General features: G+C 60.3%; 2 protein-coding genes across 2 annotated transcripts; both read right to left on the bottom strand.

Moving 5' to 3' along the window:
• Positions 1–38: 38 nt before the first annotated feature.
• On the bottom strand, positions 39–1,784 carry HMX2 (H6 family homeobox 2). Its single transcript, XM_075535102.1, has 2 exons — positions 1,517–1,784; positions 39–592 (listed from the first exon to the last, which is right to left on the bottom strand). Exons 1-2 carry the CDS (start codon positions 1,782–1,784, stop codon positions 39–41), a joined length of 822 nt encoding a protein of 273 aa, XP_075391217.1.
• An 8,733-nt stretch (positions 1,785–10,517) lies between these two features.
• HMX3 (H6 family homeobox 3) lies at positions 10,518–13,024 on the bottom strand. The gene is made up of 2 exons (XM_075534352.1): positions 12,591–13,024; positions 10,518–11,984 (listed from the first exon to the last, which is right to left on the bottom strand). Exons 1-2 carry the CDS (start codon positions 12,979–12,981, stop codon positions 11,308–11,310), a joined length of 1,068 nt encoding a protein of 355 aa, XP_075390467.1. The 5' UTR covers positions 12,982–13,024; the 3' UTR covers positions 10,518–11,307.
• Between the last annotated feature and the right edge of the window lie 743 nt (positions 13,025–13,767).

The raw sequence follows: 13,767 nt of genomic DNA, 5'->3' as shown, positions 1-13,767 counted from the left end.
GACCGAGGGGCCGCGCTGGGGGCCCGGGCGGCGGCGGCTCAGTAGTCCAGTTTGTTGTAGAGATTGTACAGCGGTAAGGCCGAGAGGTTGCCGCTGGGGTAGTAGAGCGGCGCGGGGAAGGCGAGCGAGCGCGGCACGGGCACGCGCAGCAGCGAGCTGTCCCGGAACACCAGCGGCATGCCCACCAGAGTCTGCGCCGACGCGTGCGCCATGTTGGCGGCCTCCAGCTCGGCCGAGAGCTGCCGCTTCCACTTGTTGCGGCGGTTCTGGAACCAAGTCTTGACCTGCGTCTCGGTGAGCTGCAGGCTGGAGGCGAGGCAGGCGCGCTCCGAGCTGCTCAGGTAGCGCTTCATGTCGAAGGTGGACTCCAGCTGGTACACCTGGCTGCGCGAGAAGACCGTGCGCGTCTTCTTCTTCGTGGCGCCAGCCTGCCGCTCGGCGCCGCTGTCCCGCGGCCGCTCGGGCCCCGGCGACGGCGAGCCTGCAGACAAGAGCCGCTCCTTCTCCTCCTTAAAGTCCTGGTGCGCCGGGGAGAGGAAAGGCGTGCGCTCCGAGCCCGCCGACCCCGCCGCGCCGCTGCCCTTGGGGGGACCTGGGGAGCGAGAACAGACAGGAAGGCTTTGGGGGGCGCGAGAGCCTTGGGGATCCCTCCCCCCAACTCTTGCCAGGCCATGGGGCAGGCTGGTGGCGTCTACAGCTATGATCCCATCTTATCAATTCCACCTTCTCCCTCTGGCTGGTACTGAGCCCTGCACCGTGGCCTTTTAAAAAGCCACAAGAAAGGAACCCCGTGCCACGGGTCTGGATAGTGGCCCAGGGTCTCTGCGCTCCCATCTTCCTGAAAGGACAGGTGGCAACGGTGGCGGGGTGGAGGTGGGGGCCGGAGGGGAAGAGGTCTGGTGGGAGGAACAACATCCTTTTAAAGGGGTATTTTGCCTCCTCAGATCTGAGCCGGAAGAGCCCTGCGCTGTAGAGGGGGCATCGTGTCACAAGGCTGTTAGTTCAGAAATCGGCTCACGACGAACGACGAACGCGTGGCTCCCCTTGGTCAGATGTGGCAAAGAGGAACCATTTTTGAGATGCACCCTTGTCAATCATCTTGGAGTGCTAATCACCCGAAGAGCAGAGAGGGGAGCAAGAGGGCTCCGAAAGAGATTGAAGTAGAGACTAGCAGATTCGGACTAGAGACACGGACGCGGCTCCGACCCCACTCCAGACCTCCGCCAGGACTAGAACACTCCCACGTGCAAGGGGACTATTGAGGGCACGGCCCTGTGTGTGATCTCCCAGTGCCCAACCTGCTGTGGTGCCCTCTCCATCCAACCTCACCCTCTGCCCCTCCAATACACCCGAGCCACTCGGGATCCGTGTCCCTCGCGTGCTCGCGTGGCAATGTCCCAGGAAGCAGCTGAGTGCCGGTCCCCTCCCCTTGGCCCTGGAGCCTGGGCGGGGTGCACAGCCTCCCTCCCCTGGCTCTCACTCTCGCCTGGGCCGGCCCGGCGGCGCGCTCTCTTACCCAGACCAGGGAAGGGGATGGGGGCGTGGTGCTTGGGGCCCAGCTCCTTGGGGCCGTGCGGGTCCGGGCAGAAGCAGGCGGGCGCCTTCCAGCCATCGTCCGGCTCCTCCTCCTCCGAGGACACGGACAGGCTGCGCTTCCTGGCCGGCCAGCCGCTGGGCTCCGGAGGCGCCTCCGAGGGGCCCCCGCCCAGGATGGACTGGATGGTGAAGCTGGAGACGCCGCCGGCCGCGGGACACCCCTTGCCGGCATCTTCCTTGCTGCCCATCCTGGGTTCATAAGAAATCGGAGGAAACCAAGAACTCCTTTAGAGATGATCTGGGTGGAAGGTGGTGCGGGCAGGGGGAGGGGCGGGAGAGAATGGCAGGGGAGGGGGCAGCGGGGCTGGCGCGGCGTCCCCTCCGCGCGGGGGACAAGCGGGCGCGGGACGGCGGCGCGGGGTCCCTGCCCGCGCGGCTCTGGGTGCGCCAGCCCAGCCCCGGCGCTAATGCCAGCCTAGCAAGCTGGCTCCCGGGGCTCGGGCGGCGGGGGCGGCGCGGCCTCATTTGCATAGAGGTTACCGGCTGCGGCCAATCGCAGCGCCGCCGAGAGGCCCCGGAAATTTCAAAAAGGCCGGGCCTGCCACGCGTCTCCGTGCGACCCCAGGTGCGCCGACCAGCCGGCGCCCCGCCGCCGAGTCCTCGCCCCCACGGGTTACGGGCTGTCTGGTTGCGGGGACTCCCACCGCGAAGACCCCGGCCCTTTAGCGGGGCCGGAGCAACCGCCGGCTCCCAGATGCAGCAGCCGGGACCAGACGGCTCCAGCGCCCTCCGCAGGCCCTTCTCATCCAGGACAGCGGCCACCTGACCCCGGCGCCCCGCGCTGCGAGGGGATAGGGACCACGAGGCTGGGAGCGGACCCACGAACTTCTGCAGCCCGCACCTTTGCCACGGCTCTTGCGGGGACTCGGCGATCTTTGAGTCAAGGCAGCAGGCCCCAGATGTGGAGTGTGAAGACTTGGGTTCGAGTCCCAGTACCGGCACTTGTGCACACGCTGCCTGAACTAGAACAAGCCTGCCTGGCCTCAGCTTCTCAGACCTGTCAGATATAAAGGGGCCTTAGCATGGTCCCTTCTCCAGCTTTGAGGATCACAGTTGCTAGAAGGCTTAGAGGGGGCAGTCAGTAGGGGGTCCTTAGGGCTTGGCTGACTAGGCCGTGGCCCACCAGCCCTCTGAGTTTCCCTGAGTTGGGGAGGGTTGTGGTAAACATTGATAGTTTCGGAACTGTTGCATAAACAAAGGTGCTTTGCTGCCTGCATGTGGAAGGAACAGAGAGGCAGGGGCGGAAACAAGGATTCAGAATTGGGCATGGTTCCTTTCCATTCAGGCTGGACAAGTAAGTTGCTGAACTTTTCCTGAGCTTAGGTCCTCCCTGAGGATGTAATCAGCAACTCCCTCGCAGAGACTCAGGGCTGGGTCCCAGGTAGGCTCCCAACACCCGCCCCCACCCCGTGCGTGCTTTCGGGTCCTTGCCTTCACGCCCCCCTGAGCCCTGCCTCTCCCACGTGGGTTCCCAGTTAAGCTGTTACTGGACCTCGAATCAGTCCAGCCCCCAGCAGAGCGGTTCGGGGCCACAGTTCTCCAGGGAGGCCAGGCGCCCACGTACCCCCACGTCTGGGTCTGTGGCCTCAGGATCACTGGGCAAGGAGATTCCGTGAGCGCTGACCCCCAAATGCGGCCTGGAGTCGCGAGCCGGGCGCGAACCAGTGCCCAGGAATGTCAGGCACCCTGACGCTGCACTTCCCGGCGGGCCCGAGCTCAAGTTCCTGAGTGAAGCGCCTATAATATCATTAGCCGCCGCGAGTTCGCGACGGCGACACCACGGCCCCGCCCCGCCCGCAGTGAGCCTCGCCCTACTTAACTCCTTCTCGGGCTCGTTAATGGGCTAATTGATTAGGAGTCCGCGGCGCAGCCGGGGCTGGGTGGGCGCGAGGCGGGGGCCAGGCCGAGGGAGCGGCGGGCGAGGGGCAGGTGCCGGCCTCCGTCACTGCATTAACCTCTTCAGGGCTCGGCGGCGGGGTCGAGACACATTACAAATGGTCAGCTTTAATCATGGTGTCAGCTCATTAACCCGGAAGGACCCGGTGCTGAAATACAATTTGGGCGGCCTCCTCCGAGCGGCCGGGCCTCCGTCACCGCCAGGTCCCACGAGCGGCCACGTTGTTGCGGGGTGAGAAGTCTCCAGAAAAGCAATGCCTGGCTGCCTCCCATTGGGACTGGGCGGTGGGGGTGGGGGTGGCTGGGTAGGGGGGCTGGGCCTAGGTGTTCCCGCATGACATAGAGCCAGCCTATGACCAGAGTCCGTTCTGCTAAACCGAACCGGTGACTACTTGGTCCAGGGAGCGTGCTGGAAACATCCTTTCTCCACTTAAACTGCCTGTGAAGCAGAACTTTCTCCCCAATGTACAGGCGAGTAAAGTGAGGCTCAGAGAAAGAGGGCCTTGCCCCAGACTGGCCCCCATGCCCTTGGGCTGGGGTTGAGGGACCCACCCGCAGGCAATGGTGCAGTGGCCCAGGAAGCCAGAAGCACACAGCTGTTTCAGATCTGCAGAGACAGGTGTTTGAATAGCATGGGGGGTTTACTGGGGGAGTGGGGGGCCCTCTGCCAGGGTGGAGACAGTCCAAGGTGGTGGCCAAGCGGGGGTCTGTCTGTGGAACCCACCCAGCCTGAGTACCCTAAAGCAGAGTCTCCTCAACACCTCACTTCTGGCCTTTCATCCCTTCTAGACCTAGTCTGGAAAGTCTGAGGGAGGAGCAGCTTCCTCCTCTGCCTGCCAGCTGCATCCTCGATGGCAGGACCAGACCATTAGTTCAGATCAAGAGGAGCAAGTGGCCACTGCCCAGCCCTTGAGGTCGCCTCCACCCCACCCCTCTCTCCTGGATAGGTGAAGGGAAGTAGGGAGAAGGCTGGCCACCGAGTCAGGCTGGCCACTGGTGGGCACTCACCTAGGCTGAGGGTCTCCTGCTTCCCAGGCACCTGATGGCAGAGCCTGAAACATCCCCACTGTTGCTTTTTGGGCATCTAGGGATCACCACCCCACCACCTCCCCCTGGCTACAGGGGAAAAAAAAAAACAAACGAAGGCCCAGACTCTAGCTACTGTAAAACACTTCCCAGAACCTTCAGCTCCAGAGTCACGCTCCTAGCCCCCACCCCTCCAACCCCCCAGTCACACACACCTGGCCTCCTGGTCTCCTAGTCCCCAAGCATAGCAACCCTTCCATTCAGCACCCTCCCACCCCTCGCTCCCTCACCCCAGTCTCTAGGCTAGCTCCTCCTGCTCTCCTAGTTACTGCTCTTTTTCCCAGGAGGGTGGCCCCCTGCATCATCTTTGGGATAGCCACCCCCCCCCCAGGAATGAGGCATCACCAGGGCCCAAGGAATGATAAACTTTCCAAGACCAGAAGGATACTTAAAGTCTAGGCCGCAAGCTGATGCCCGCTGCTCGATAGGAAAGCGGCCCAGAGCAAACTGGCCAAGAAGCCTAATAAAAATTGATCCTCTCTGCTCTGCGGCAGTTGGGAAATAGGCTGGCCGCGCGGGGTAATAGTGGAAGAAGGCTCCCTCCGAAATGACAGATGAAGTCATAAACAAGTTTGATCTTGGAATCAAGCTTCGATAAATATTAAACACAGTCTCCCCCACCCCTATACGCCAGTGGATTATGATATATGGCGCGTCCAAACTTTAAAATAAGGAAATACCAGAGAAAATGATCTCAATAAATTTTCTAAGTATAAACGTTGATTATGTTTCGATTTTCATTCAAGGGCCTCTGCTGTTCGTTCTTTGGTGCAAATGACATCTCGCAATAGGCTTTTGGGGGGAAAGAGCTCCCTATTTGAAAAAGAAAGCCCCAGAGGTGTGCAATTTATGTAATCTGCAGCTGGAAAATGAATTGTGTAATTTATTGGAAAACAGAAAGTCATGAAGATTGGATCAGCATAGCCGAGTCCCGACACCACCCGACACCCCCCACCCCCAATCCATCAAGTTCCAATTAACAGCCTAACCAGAGAGCTTTAATGGGTTTCCAATCTAGTGGCCTGATAGACTCATCAATTCCTCTGGGAGAAATTAAGAAAATCGACCGCCCCTTGGCGACGCAGTGTCATTCCTTTCTGCAACTATATGTCAAATTAAAAACACAATTAAAATTTAAACTGTTTCAATCAAAGGGTGCCCTGCAACCTATGTTTCACTTAATAGAACTTTGATGAAAATCTGATGCCTGCACTCCATCACCAAGGGGGGCGAGGGCAGCGGAGGAGCTCCCAAGGAAGAAGGGGATTCTTTCTATTTCTTTAAGACAGTAGCTCTCCGTGAGACTCTCCAGGTGACTTCCACCTCGTTACTCCGCGGGCCCAGTGACCGGCGCGCCGCATTCCACTCTGCGCTCTACAGCTCGCTTGCGCGCTTCCTGCCGCCGCAGCTCTTGTTCCTATCAATCCACCGCAACCCAAGGGAGCCCTCTGGGGCCCGGTGACCCAGACTTGGGTCGCTTTCGACGGAGAGACGTATCCGTCTGGGACCTCAGCCAAGGAAGCGACCTGCACCAATACCATCGGTGTCCACCGGCCAGAAATTCTCCGGCGAGCTGCCGCGTGCTTGCTGGCTCCCAAACCGCACAGGCCGCAGACGCATGAACGCGGTTCCACTACGGGTCCCGGAGGCGGAAGGGTGGGGAAGAATTCCAACCGACGGGTCACAGGGAGGACTTGTGCAGTGGCTCCATGGCGACTCCGGGCTTGACCTCCAGGTGGAGGCAGCTCCTCGCTCCCCTCTCCCCCGGCATCCCCTGGCACTTCCGGAAAAGTAGCGCGGCGGTGCAAGTGCACCCCAAGTAGTATCCCAGGGATCTGGCACAGTTTCTGCAGCTTGGTCTCTCTCCTGCTGTCTCCCCAACTGTTTGCAGGTCAAAAGGTCAACACCATCCGTTGATCCTGCACACCCAGATGCACTGATGGTTGTCCGCGCCCCGCCCCCCCCCCCCCCCCCCCCCCCCCGCTAAATCTGGCGGGCGGGGCAGGGTCCGGAGCAGCTAGTGGGCTGGAAGCCAGGAGGAGCAGCATGCAGAGCGCCCCTAAGAGGCCACGTACTTGTGCGGGCGCTGGCTGCACCCCCTGGGGCGGCAAGGCTGAATGGTGTCCACCAAAAGGATTTCTGTGCCCAGGCTCTCAAACCTCAACCAAGCTCCCTCAGCTAAGGCTGAGAGCTCCCTCTCAGGGTCACTAGGGCCTGGGCCTGGGCTGCCTGGACAGGTGAGGTCAAGAAAAGTCACCGAAGCAGGCTGGTGCACCCAGGATGGCTGCCTTCCAACCCCCCGCGGATCTCAAGAGGAGCTCAGGTGCCCGCTTGGAGGAGTGGCAGCTTGAGAGTTAGGTGGGCACTGAAAGGCCCAGCAGGCCAAGCCTAGCAGAGCCCCTTCCAGGCCTCTGGCGACAGAGCCCTCCTGCCCCAGACACTTCACCCCACCCCACTCCCCAAGACTCAGGCCCCTTGGGAGTCTGTCCAGCAAGTGCTGGCAAGGAAGAGCAAGTGAGTCCCACCAACCTTTCGGCCTCCTTCTCCCAGAGAAACAGGCCTTCTCCGGAGTCGCTTGCAGCATCTCCCGTGGCCTATAGTGCCCAGTGGCCAGGGTAGTTTATATCTGTCTTGCTGTTTGCTGTACACATACCCCCTCTATTTACTACCAAATAAAAGAAATACATCTGTGTTGCCAACAGAAACAGCTCGGGAGCTGGTTCCACTGTCTCCCAGAGGTGCTCAGAGCTGCAGCATGAGCATACCGTGGGAACCGTGGCTCCGAGTGGGGTCTGGACTGTCCACTGTGGTGGTCTGAAGTGGTCTATGATGGGCTCCGTTCATGTGTCCCGAGTTACTGGAAGATGAGAGGGAGTGGTCCCTGTGAAGGGTGTTTCCGCTGGAACACAGAGGGGGCCTCCTCCCCCAGCTCCCTGACCAACCCTTTCCCAAGGATGCCTCCCACAGCTGCCCAGAGCCACCTCCAACACCATGCAAGTGAATAGGGCTTGGCCAGGCTGTGACCTCAACACTCCCATGGGTGCTTCAGCTGCTGTGTCCCTGCAATTGCACATACATGCATACTACTGGAGGGGATCCCACCCCTGTCAGTCCTGTGTTTGCTTGGGGGACAGGGTAATATAGAAAAGGTCTCAAGGGAAGACAATGAATGCTGTTTGCAGTGACTTAAGGCTTCATTAGGATGCAGGTGGGGAAGGATGAGAAGTTGGAATGAGTCAGGAGAATGTTGGGTTCCACCACCTTAAGGGGATGAGAGGGTAACTCAGGAGTGCTATTGCAGTGGTTCAGAAGAGGGGAGGTGGGATGACTGATGGAGAGGGGTGGGGTTGGGGAAGAAGTTGGAGAAAGCACCCCTGTTCCCCAAATTGCCCCCCTTCAGCTGAGTAATTCTGGAAACTTCAGGCAAGCATCCTGGGTGGGCAAAGATGGCCCAAGCTAGCTCTCTGAGATATGACAACCCCTAAGCACTCCCTCACTCCCTTGACCTCTCCTGCTTCTAAGGCCTCCAAAATCACTCAATGCCATCAAGTCAACACTAACTTGTAGAACCTATAAGGACAGGGTTGAACTGCCCAGGGGAATTTCTGTGACTGTTTATGCAAATAGAAAGGCCTGTCTTTGCCCTCCCCTTCCCCCAGGAGAGGAAGGTGGTTTTGAACAGCCGACCTTGTGACTCACAGTCCAACTCATAACCACTATGCCACCAAAAGACCACTCTTATACTGGATGCTGTGTGCAGAGTGGCTTGGAGCCTGGGTTACCTCTGTCACTAGGAGAGGAAAAGTTTTCGGACCCCCACTAGCATGGAGGGCAGCTGAGGCTGCCACCTTTGGTGAGCTTCCTGATCCACAAGCAGGCAGGCACCCATCCTGGGTCTCCAAAGGGCCACTGCCTGCCCCCCCTCCGTAAAGGGCCATGAAGCCCCAGGTCGAGGGGTTCACCAAGAGAGGGCAAGGGAGCTGGGGTGCTGGACAAAGGATATGGCTTCTTGTAGAGAACCAGTTATTTCTTGACTTTGTAAAGACGGGGTGGGTCAAGAACCGTTTTCCAGAATCCAAACACAAATAAAGAAGTCTTTCCTTGGCGCTTGATAGCATCAAGTTCTGGCTATAACAAACCAAGAATGTGTTTGCTTTTGCAACATTAGTTTTAATGAGCTGTTATTGGCCTGTCCCCCAGTTAGTATTACCAACAGTAAAAGGCATCACTCTGTTTGCAGGTAACACAAGCACAACATATTTTGACCCCGAATTTCTGTTTATTTTTCATTTACGACACATGCCCGCGTTTTTATTCCAAACCAGAGGGAAATAAAGGGCGATCTATCTTCACTGGAGGCCAGGCTAAAATTTTGCCATAAATACGCGTGCTGGTTTATTTGAGGGCGGTTTTCCATCAACAGAAACGATACTCGACGCTTCAGCCAGAGTAGAATCAATTGTGTCGATTGAGTTCGAGGAACCGGCCACGCGCTGGGCCAAGGCCAGGTGCGCTGGCGGGCAGTCACTCCCTGGTGGTGGACGCGCCCTGCCTGTGCGCTCCTGGCTCCTCCCCGCTGCGTGCCGAGCTCTCTAGCTCGCGTCTGGGTCCCAGTTTCCAGGGTGCCCTGCCTGAACCCCCAACTTCAAAACGGGCAGCTGCGCGAGGTGGCGAGGGGCGCTCAGGCACCAGCTTCCGCTAGGAGCGTGCTGCGGGACTGGGACGGAGGCCCCCAGGTAGGGCTCTCGCAGCGTTGGGTGCCACAGGGGAGAGAAGGGCTTGGCCAGGCGGGGACAACGTGCTCTGTTCCCTGACACGTGTCACTTCAGGACCGCTCTCCTATGCCAGCCGAATCCAGAGCTACCTTTGCTCAAGGCCTGGGAAGCTCCCCGTTTCCAGCGCCTGCGTCGCCAGGGCTGGTTGGTCTCGTGGGAGCCAAGCTCTTATAGTCGGACTACACCCTTCTGTCCCCACGCCAGAGGCCATCGCAGCCCCTCCAGTGTTCAGCCCGCTGGCCAGTGCCTACAGAAGCCCCTGGCAGGAGCGCTGGGCTTTGGAAGTCCCGGCGAAGACCAGGAACATTGCAAGCCTGTGCTCAGAATCACCAGCCCGTGGCATCGCTGCCCTTCACTCCGTTTGAAATCTAGATGACCTTAGGTCTCCACCCAGTCTGCCCGCAGGGCTCCCTGTTCGCAGAGCATTTCAAGCTGGGGGGATACGAAAGAGCCCCTGATCTGGAACAAAGCAGCCTCTGTCCCCTTCGCCTCCTGGATTACAGGAGCGGTTGGAGCCGAGTTCCCAGGACTCTGCGCTGCGAGGGGGAAAAAAGTGGTCCTATGTGAGACACCGGAACACAGGAAGCCTCACATTTCGTTTCGTTTCTTTTTTAATGAATTCATTTTCACGACAACATTCAGTGTAACAACATTTTGTGGTGTTTTTTTCCCCTTTTTTCCCCCCATAAAAAGGGACTGACCCTGGGCAGAAGTCGGGTAGGTAGGGGGTGGGGTAGGGAATGAAGGGAAAGCAAAGGGGATAAACAGGTGTAGCCGACAGAAAGCAACCAGACTGGGACCCAGGCTAAGGAAGGGAGGGTGAACTTTACAAGCAAGCTGTACATTATCAAATAAGTTAAAATTCTCCTAAGTTGATTGTCCTTCACTTAAAGCGCTCCAGTATGCTAACTTCCTCCTCTGAGCATCCATACCTATCTTTAGTTCCTCCCTTCCCCTCCTTCGTTTTCTCTCCTTACCCCAACGACCAGGAATATACAGTGAAAACATCTGCCCCTCTTAGCAAAGGAAGAAGCAGGGCTCGCGGGAAAATTTGTACAATATTGCACAGGTCCGAAGTACAACATTACGGTGAGGGGAGGAGGAGGTAGGGGGAGAAGTTAAAAGATAAGTGGGTTTGGTTTCCCCCACCCCCCCCCACCCCCCCGCCACTCTTTCCTTTTAAATATCAAAATTACTCTCTCAAAACCGGGCACAAATAGCAACAGTAACATGAATGGTAATTGATCCAGAAGTAGAAGTCCCCAAATAAAATACCGCAGACAAATAGGACCACTCAAACCCAGGCAAGACGTGGAGTTGTTTTAACACCGAATTCTCTGGTTTTTGGAAGAGGCCTAGCAGGTGACTGCCCTCTCCCAGTGAGCAAAAAAGCTGGAGAAAGGATTCTCCTAGAGGCCTATTCAGATTCTAAATATTGGGAAGAGGATCCTTGATTGCAGGCGGCCCACCCAGACATCCAAGTACTATGCTATGAACTCTCTGACTCCCGGGACTTCTGGAAATACTTGTATAGAAATACAGGAACAAGAGGGATTCGTCTGTGCATGTCTTCTTCTATAAAAATAAAACCCAAAAGCCACAGCGCAGTGCAATTTGGGGGCGGGGGTGGTGTTGAGAGTGAGGACGGAAGTGGAGGAAGGACTGGAAATGTTATAAAAGCTTTCAGCGGAAATATTTGCCCCAGAAATTTCGTTTTCGTCCTCCTTTCTCTTAATATAAAGCAAAACCAAAAATAAGAGGGGAAGCGCCTCAAATCCAGTAAGGGTGAATTGCACGAAAATGCGTTGCAAATACTTACAAAACGCTACCGATTGGGGGAAGAGGGCCGGGCCCATGCGCCCGAAGCCCGGGGTTCCAAAAGGCCGCTGGAGGGACTCGGGTGCCCTCGACCCCGCCGGCCGCCCGGCCCAGTCTTCGCCTGCCCCCTGGGAGCTCAGACGGGCCGCAGGAGCGGCACAGACGAGACCACGGGGTGCGAGTAGTAGACTGGGTGAGGGAAGGTGAGCAGCGGCTGGCTGACTGGCACAGGGGCGCCCGCGGCCGCCGCGGCCGCCGCGCCCTCGGCCGCCGAGTTCTCGTGGTAGAGGATGGGCACCCGCACGATGCGCTGTGCCGCCGCGTGGCTCAGGTTGGCCGCCTCCAGCTCGGCTGCCAGCTGCCGCTTCCACTTGTTGCGGCGGTTCTGGAACCAGATCTTGACCTGCGTCTCGGTGAGGTGCAGCGACGCGGCCAGGCCGGCGCGCTCCGAGCTGCTCAGGTAGCGCTTCATGTCGAAGGTGGACTCCAGCTGGAACACCTGGCTGCGCGAGAAGACCGTGCGCGTCTTCTTCTTGCGGCACGCCGGCTTCTTCTCCGGGCTCTCGGCGCCCTTCTTCCAGTCCTCCGCGCCCGGCGCCGCCGCCGCCGCGCCCAGGCTTGCCCCGGCTGCGCCCGGCGCCGCCTCGCCCTCCTTCTTGCCTTCCTCCGAGTCGCTCTCCTCCAGAATGATCTCGTCCGGGCTCTTGGAATCCAGCTCCTTGTGGTCCGGGTCGGCCTTGAGCAGCGGCTCAGGAGAGTCGCGGTCAGTGCCCGAGGCAGGGGAGGAGTCTCGCAGGAGGATTTTCTCTGAAGCTGCAGAGAGAGACAGACAGACAGACTCGCGCACACGCACACGGACGTGAACTTCAGAGAGGCCCTGCGCCCCGGGGCCGCAGCCCACACCCTCATGCTGGCCTCCAGCCCCAAGCCCCGAGGCCTCCTCGCCCTCGCCGGCCTCCTTCCGGCGCGGCGAGGCTGGGGCCCCGGGGTCTTGGGACCTGGGACCCTCCTGCTCCCGAGAAGCGCGAGAGGCCGGGCTAAGGACAGCCCTTGCGTGCCCTCAGCTCCTCCTCCAGGGATCCAGGGAAAGATTCGCCCCCAGGCAGGGGAGGCCCCCGGTGCCCCCGGCTTCCAAGGCCGCATCCTCGCCTCGGCAACCGGTCAGTCCTCAACCCACTCACGCCCGAAGCGATTTGTCCAGGGCAGCGCGCCGCGCCCGGGACTCCCAACTTCGCCTCTTTTCTCCCCAAGTGGGATTGGGTGCCAGGGCGGCGCGCCGGGACGCGTGGACTGGAGGCTCAAGCAGGGCCCAACAGTGGATGTGAGGGTGCAGGGACCCCGGGCTGCGGGGGCGGCAATGCGGGAGGGGGGGCGGGAGGGAAGCGAAGAGACAACGAAAGTTCAAAGAGCGGTTGATACCTTCGGGTCGCGGGAGGAGGCCGCCGGCGGGGGTCAGGGTGTAGGGGTACCACCAGGCCGGGGAGCGCTCCAGGTAGTGCGCGGGCAAGGCAAACCTCTGCGCCGGGATCTCAAAGCGAGGGAAAGCCAGGTCGCCCACCTGCGAGAGCGCGAAGCCCGCGGCGCCCTCCAGGGCCCCCTTGGCCGCGGCGGCGGCGGCGGCAGCGGCGGCCGAGGCCGGAGCGAACAGCGTCCGTGGGGGCGGCTGTGGCTTGGGGGGCGGCCGGTGATGGTCTCCGTTGAGCAAGTTCTTAATGGAAAACGGGGACTCCTTGGGCGCGGGCGGCTGGGGAGGCGGCGGCGGGGGTTGCGCGCTGGCGGCGCTGGGGGCGTCCGGCCCGGGTTCCGGCATGGTCCCCTCTCCTCCGGGTCCCCGGCAGGGAGGGAGCGGGACAGACGGGCGGCCGGGCGAGCAGGCTGGAGGCCGGAAATCAGACCATCCACGGAACTCTGCTACCGGGCGCAAAGTCGGGGGCCGCCCGGGGCGGGAAGCGAGCGCAGGGAGGGCGGGGTGAGGCCCGGGCCGGGGCGGGAGAGCATGGGGGAGGGGGCGGCGGGTGGGGAGAGGCCGGACCGCGGCTCCGAGGAAGCTGGGCGGCGAGGCGGCTGCAGCTCCGGGGGAGGAGGCGGCAGGAGCAGTACCCGGCTCGGGGCTGCGTCAATCCGGCGCCGGATGCTAATGATGAAATCAAAATGTCATCCAAGTTAAATGCGGGGAGTATACGGCGATTGGGCGCGTACAATGGCAAATGGGATTAGGCTGGCGAAGGCGCAGCCGAGCCCGGGCCCCGCAGCCGCCTCCGCCACCGCCCCCTCTTCGCCTTCCCTCGGATTTTGGCGCTTTGGCTTCGGGCTATAAGAGCCCGCCTGTTATTGGCTTTATATAGTCCAATTAGGCAGCAAATGAGGACAAGCCTATTAGCACAAAAGGATATTGGCTCCCGCTAAAGAGGCACTCGGAGCGCTCCGGCGAGCGCAGGAGGCGAGCGAGGGACGCGGAGCCGCCGGCGCCCCTGGCCGGAGCGCACTGACAGCCGCGGCGCCCAGAGCCAGCGCAGCTCTCTCCCCCCTGCAGCTCCGGGACCGGCTTCGCGCCTCCAGGCCCGCGGGAGGGGGCGGGGCGGGCCGGGCCCGCCCG

The sequence above is a fragment of the Tenrec ecaudatus genome, chromosome 16, assembly GCF_050624435.1.
Source record: "Tenrec ecaudatus isolate mTenEca1 chromosome 16, mTenEca1.hap1, whole genome shotgun sequence".
In the NCBI taxonomy this organism is placed as follows: domain Eukaryota; kingdom Metazoa; phylum Chordata; class Mammalia; order Afrosoricida; family Tenrecidae; genus Tenrec; species Tenrec ecaudatus.
Note: the sequence above shows the minus strand (reverse complement) of the source record. Positions and strands in the feature narration are given on the sequence as shown.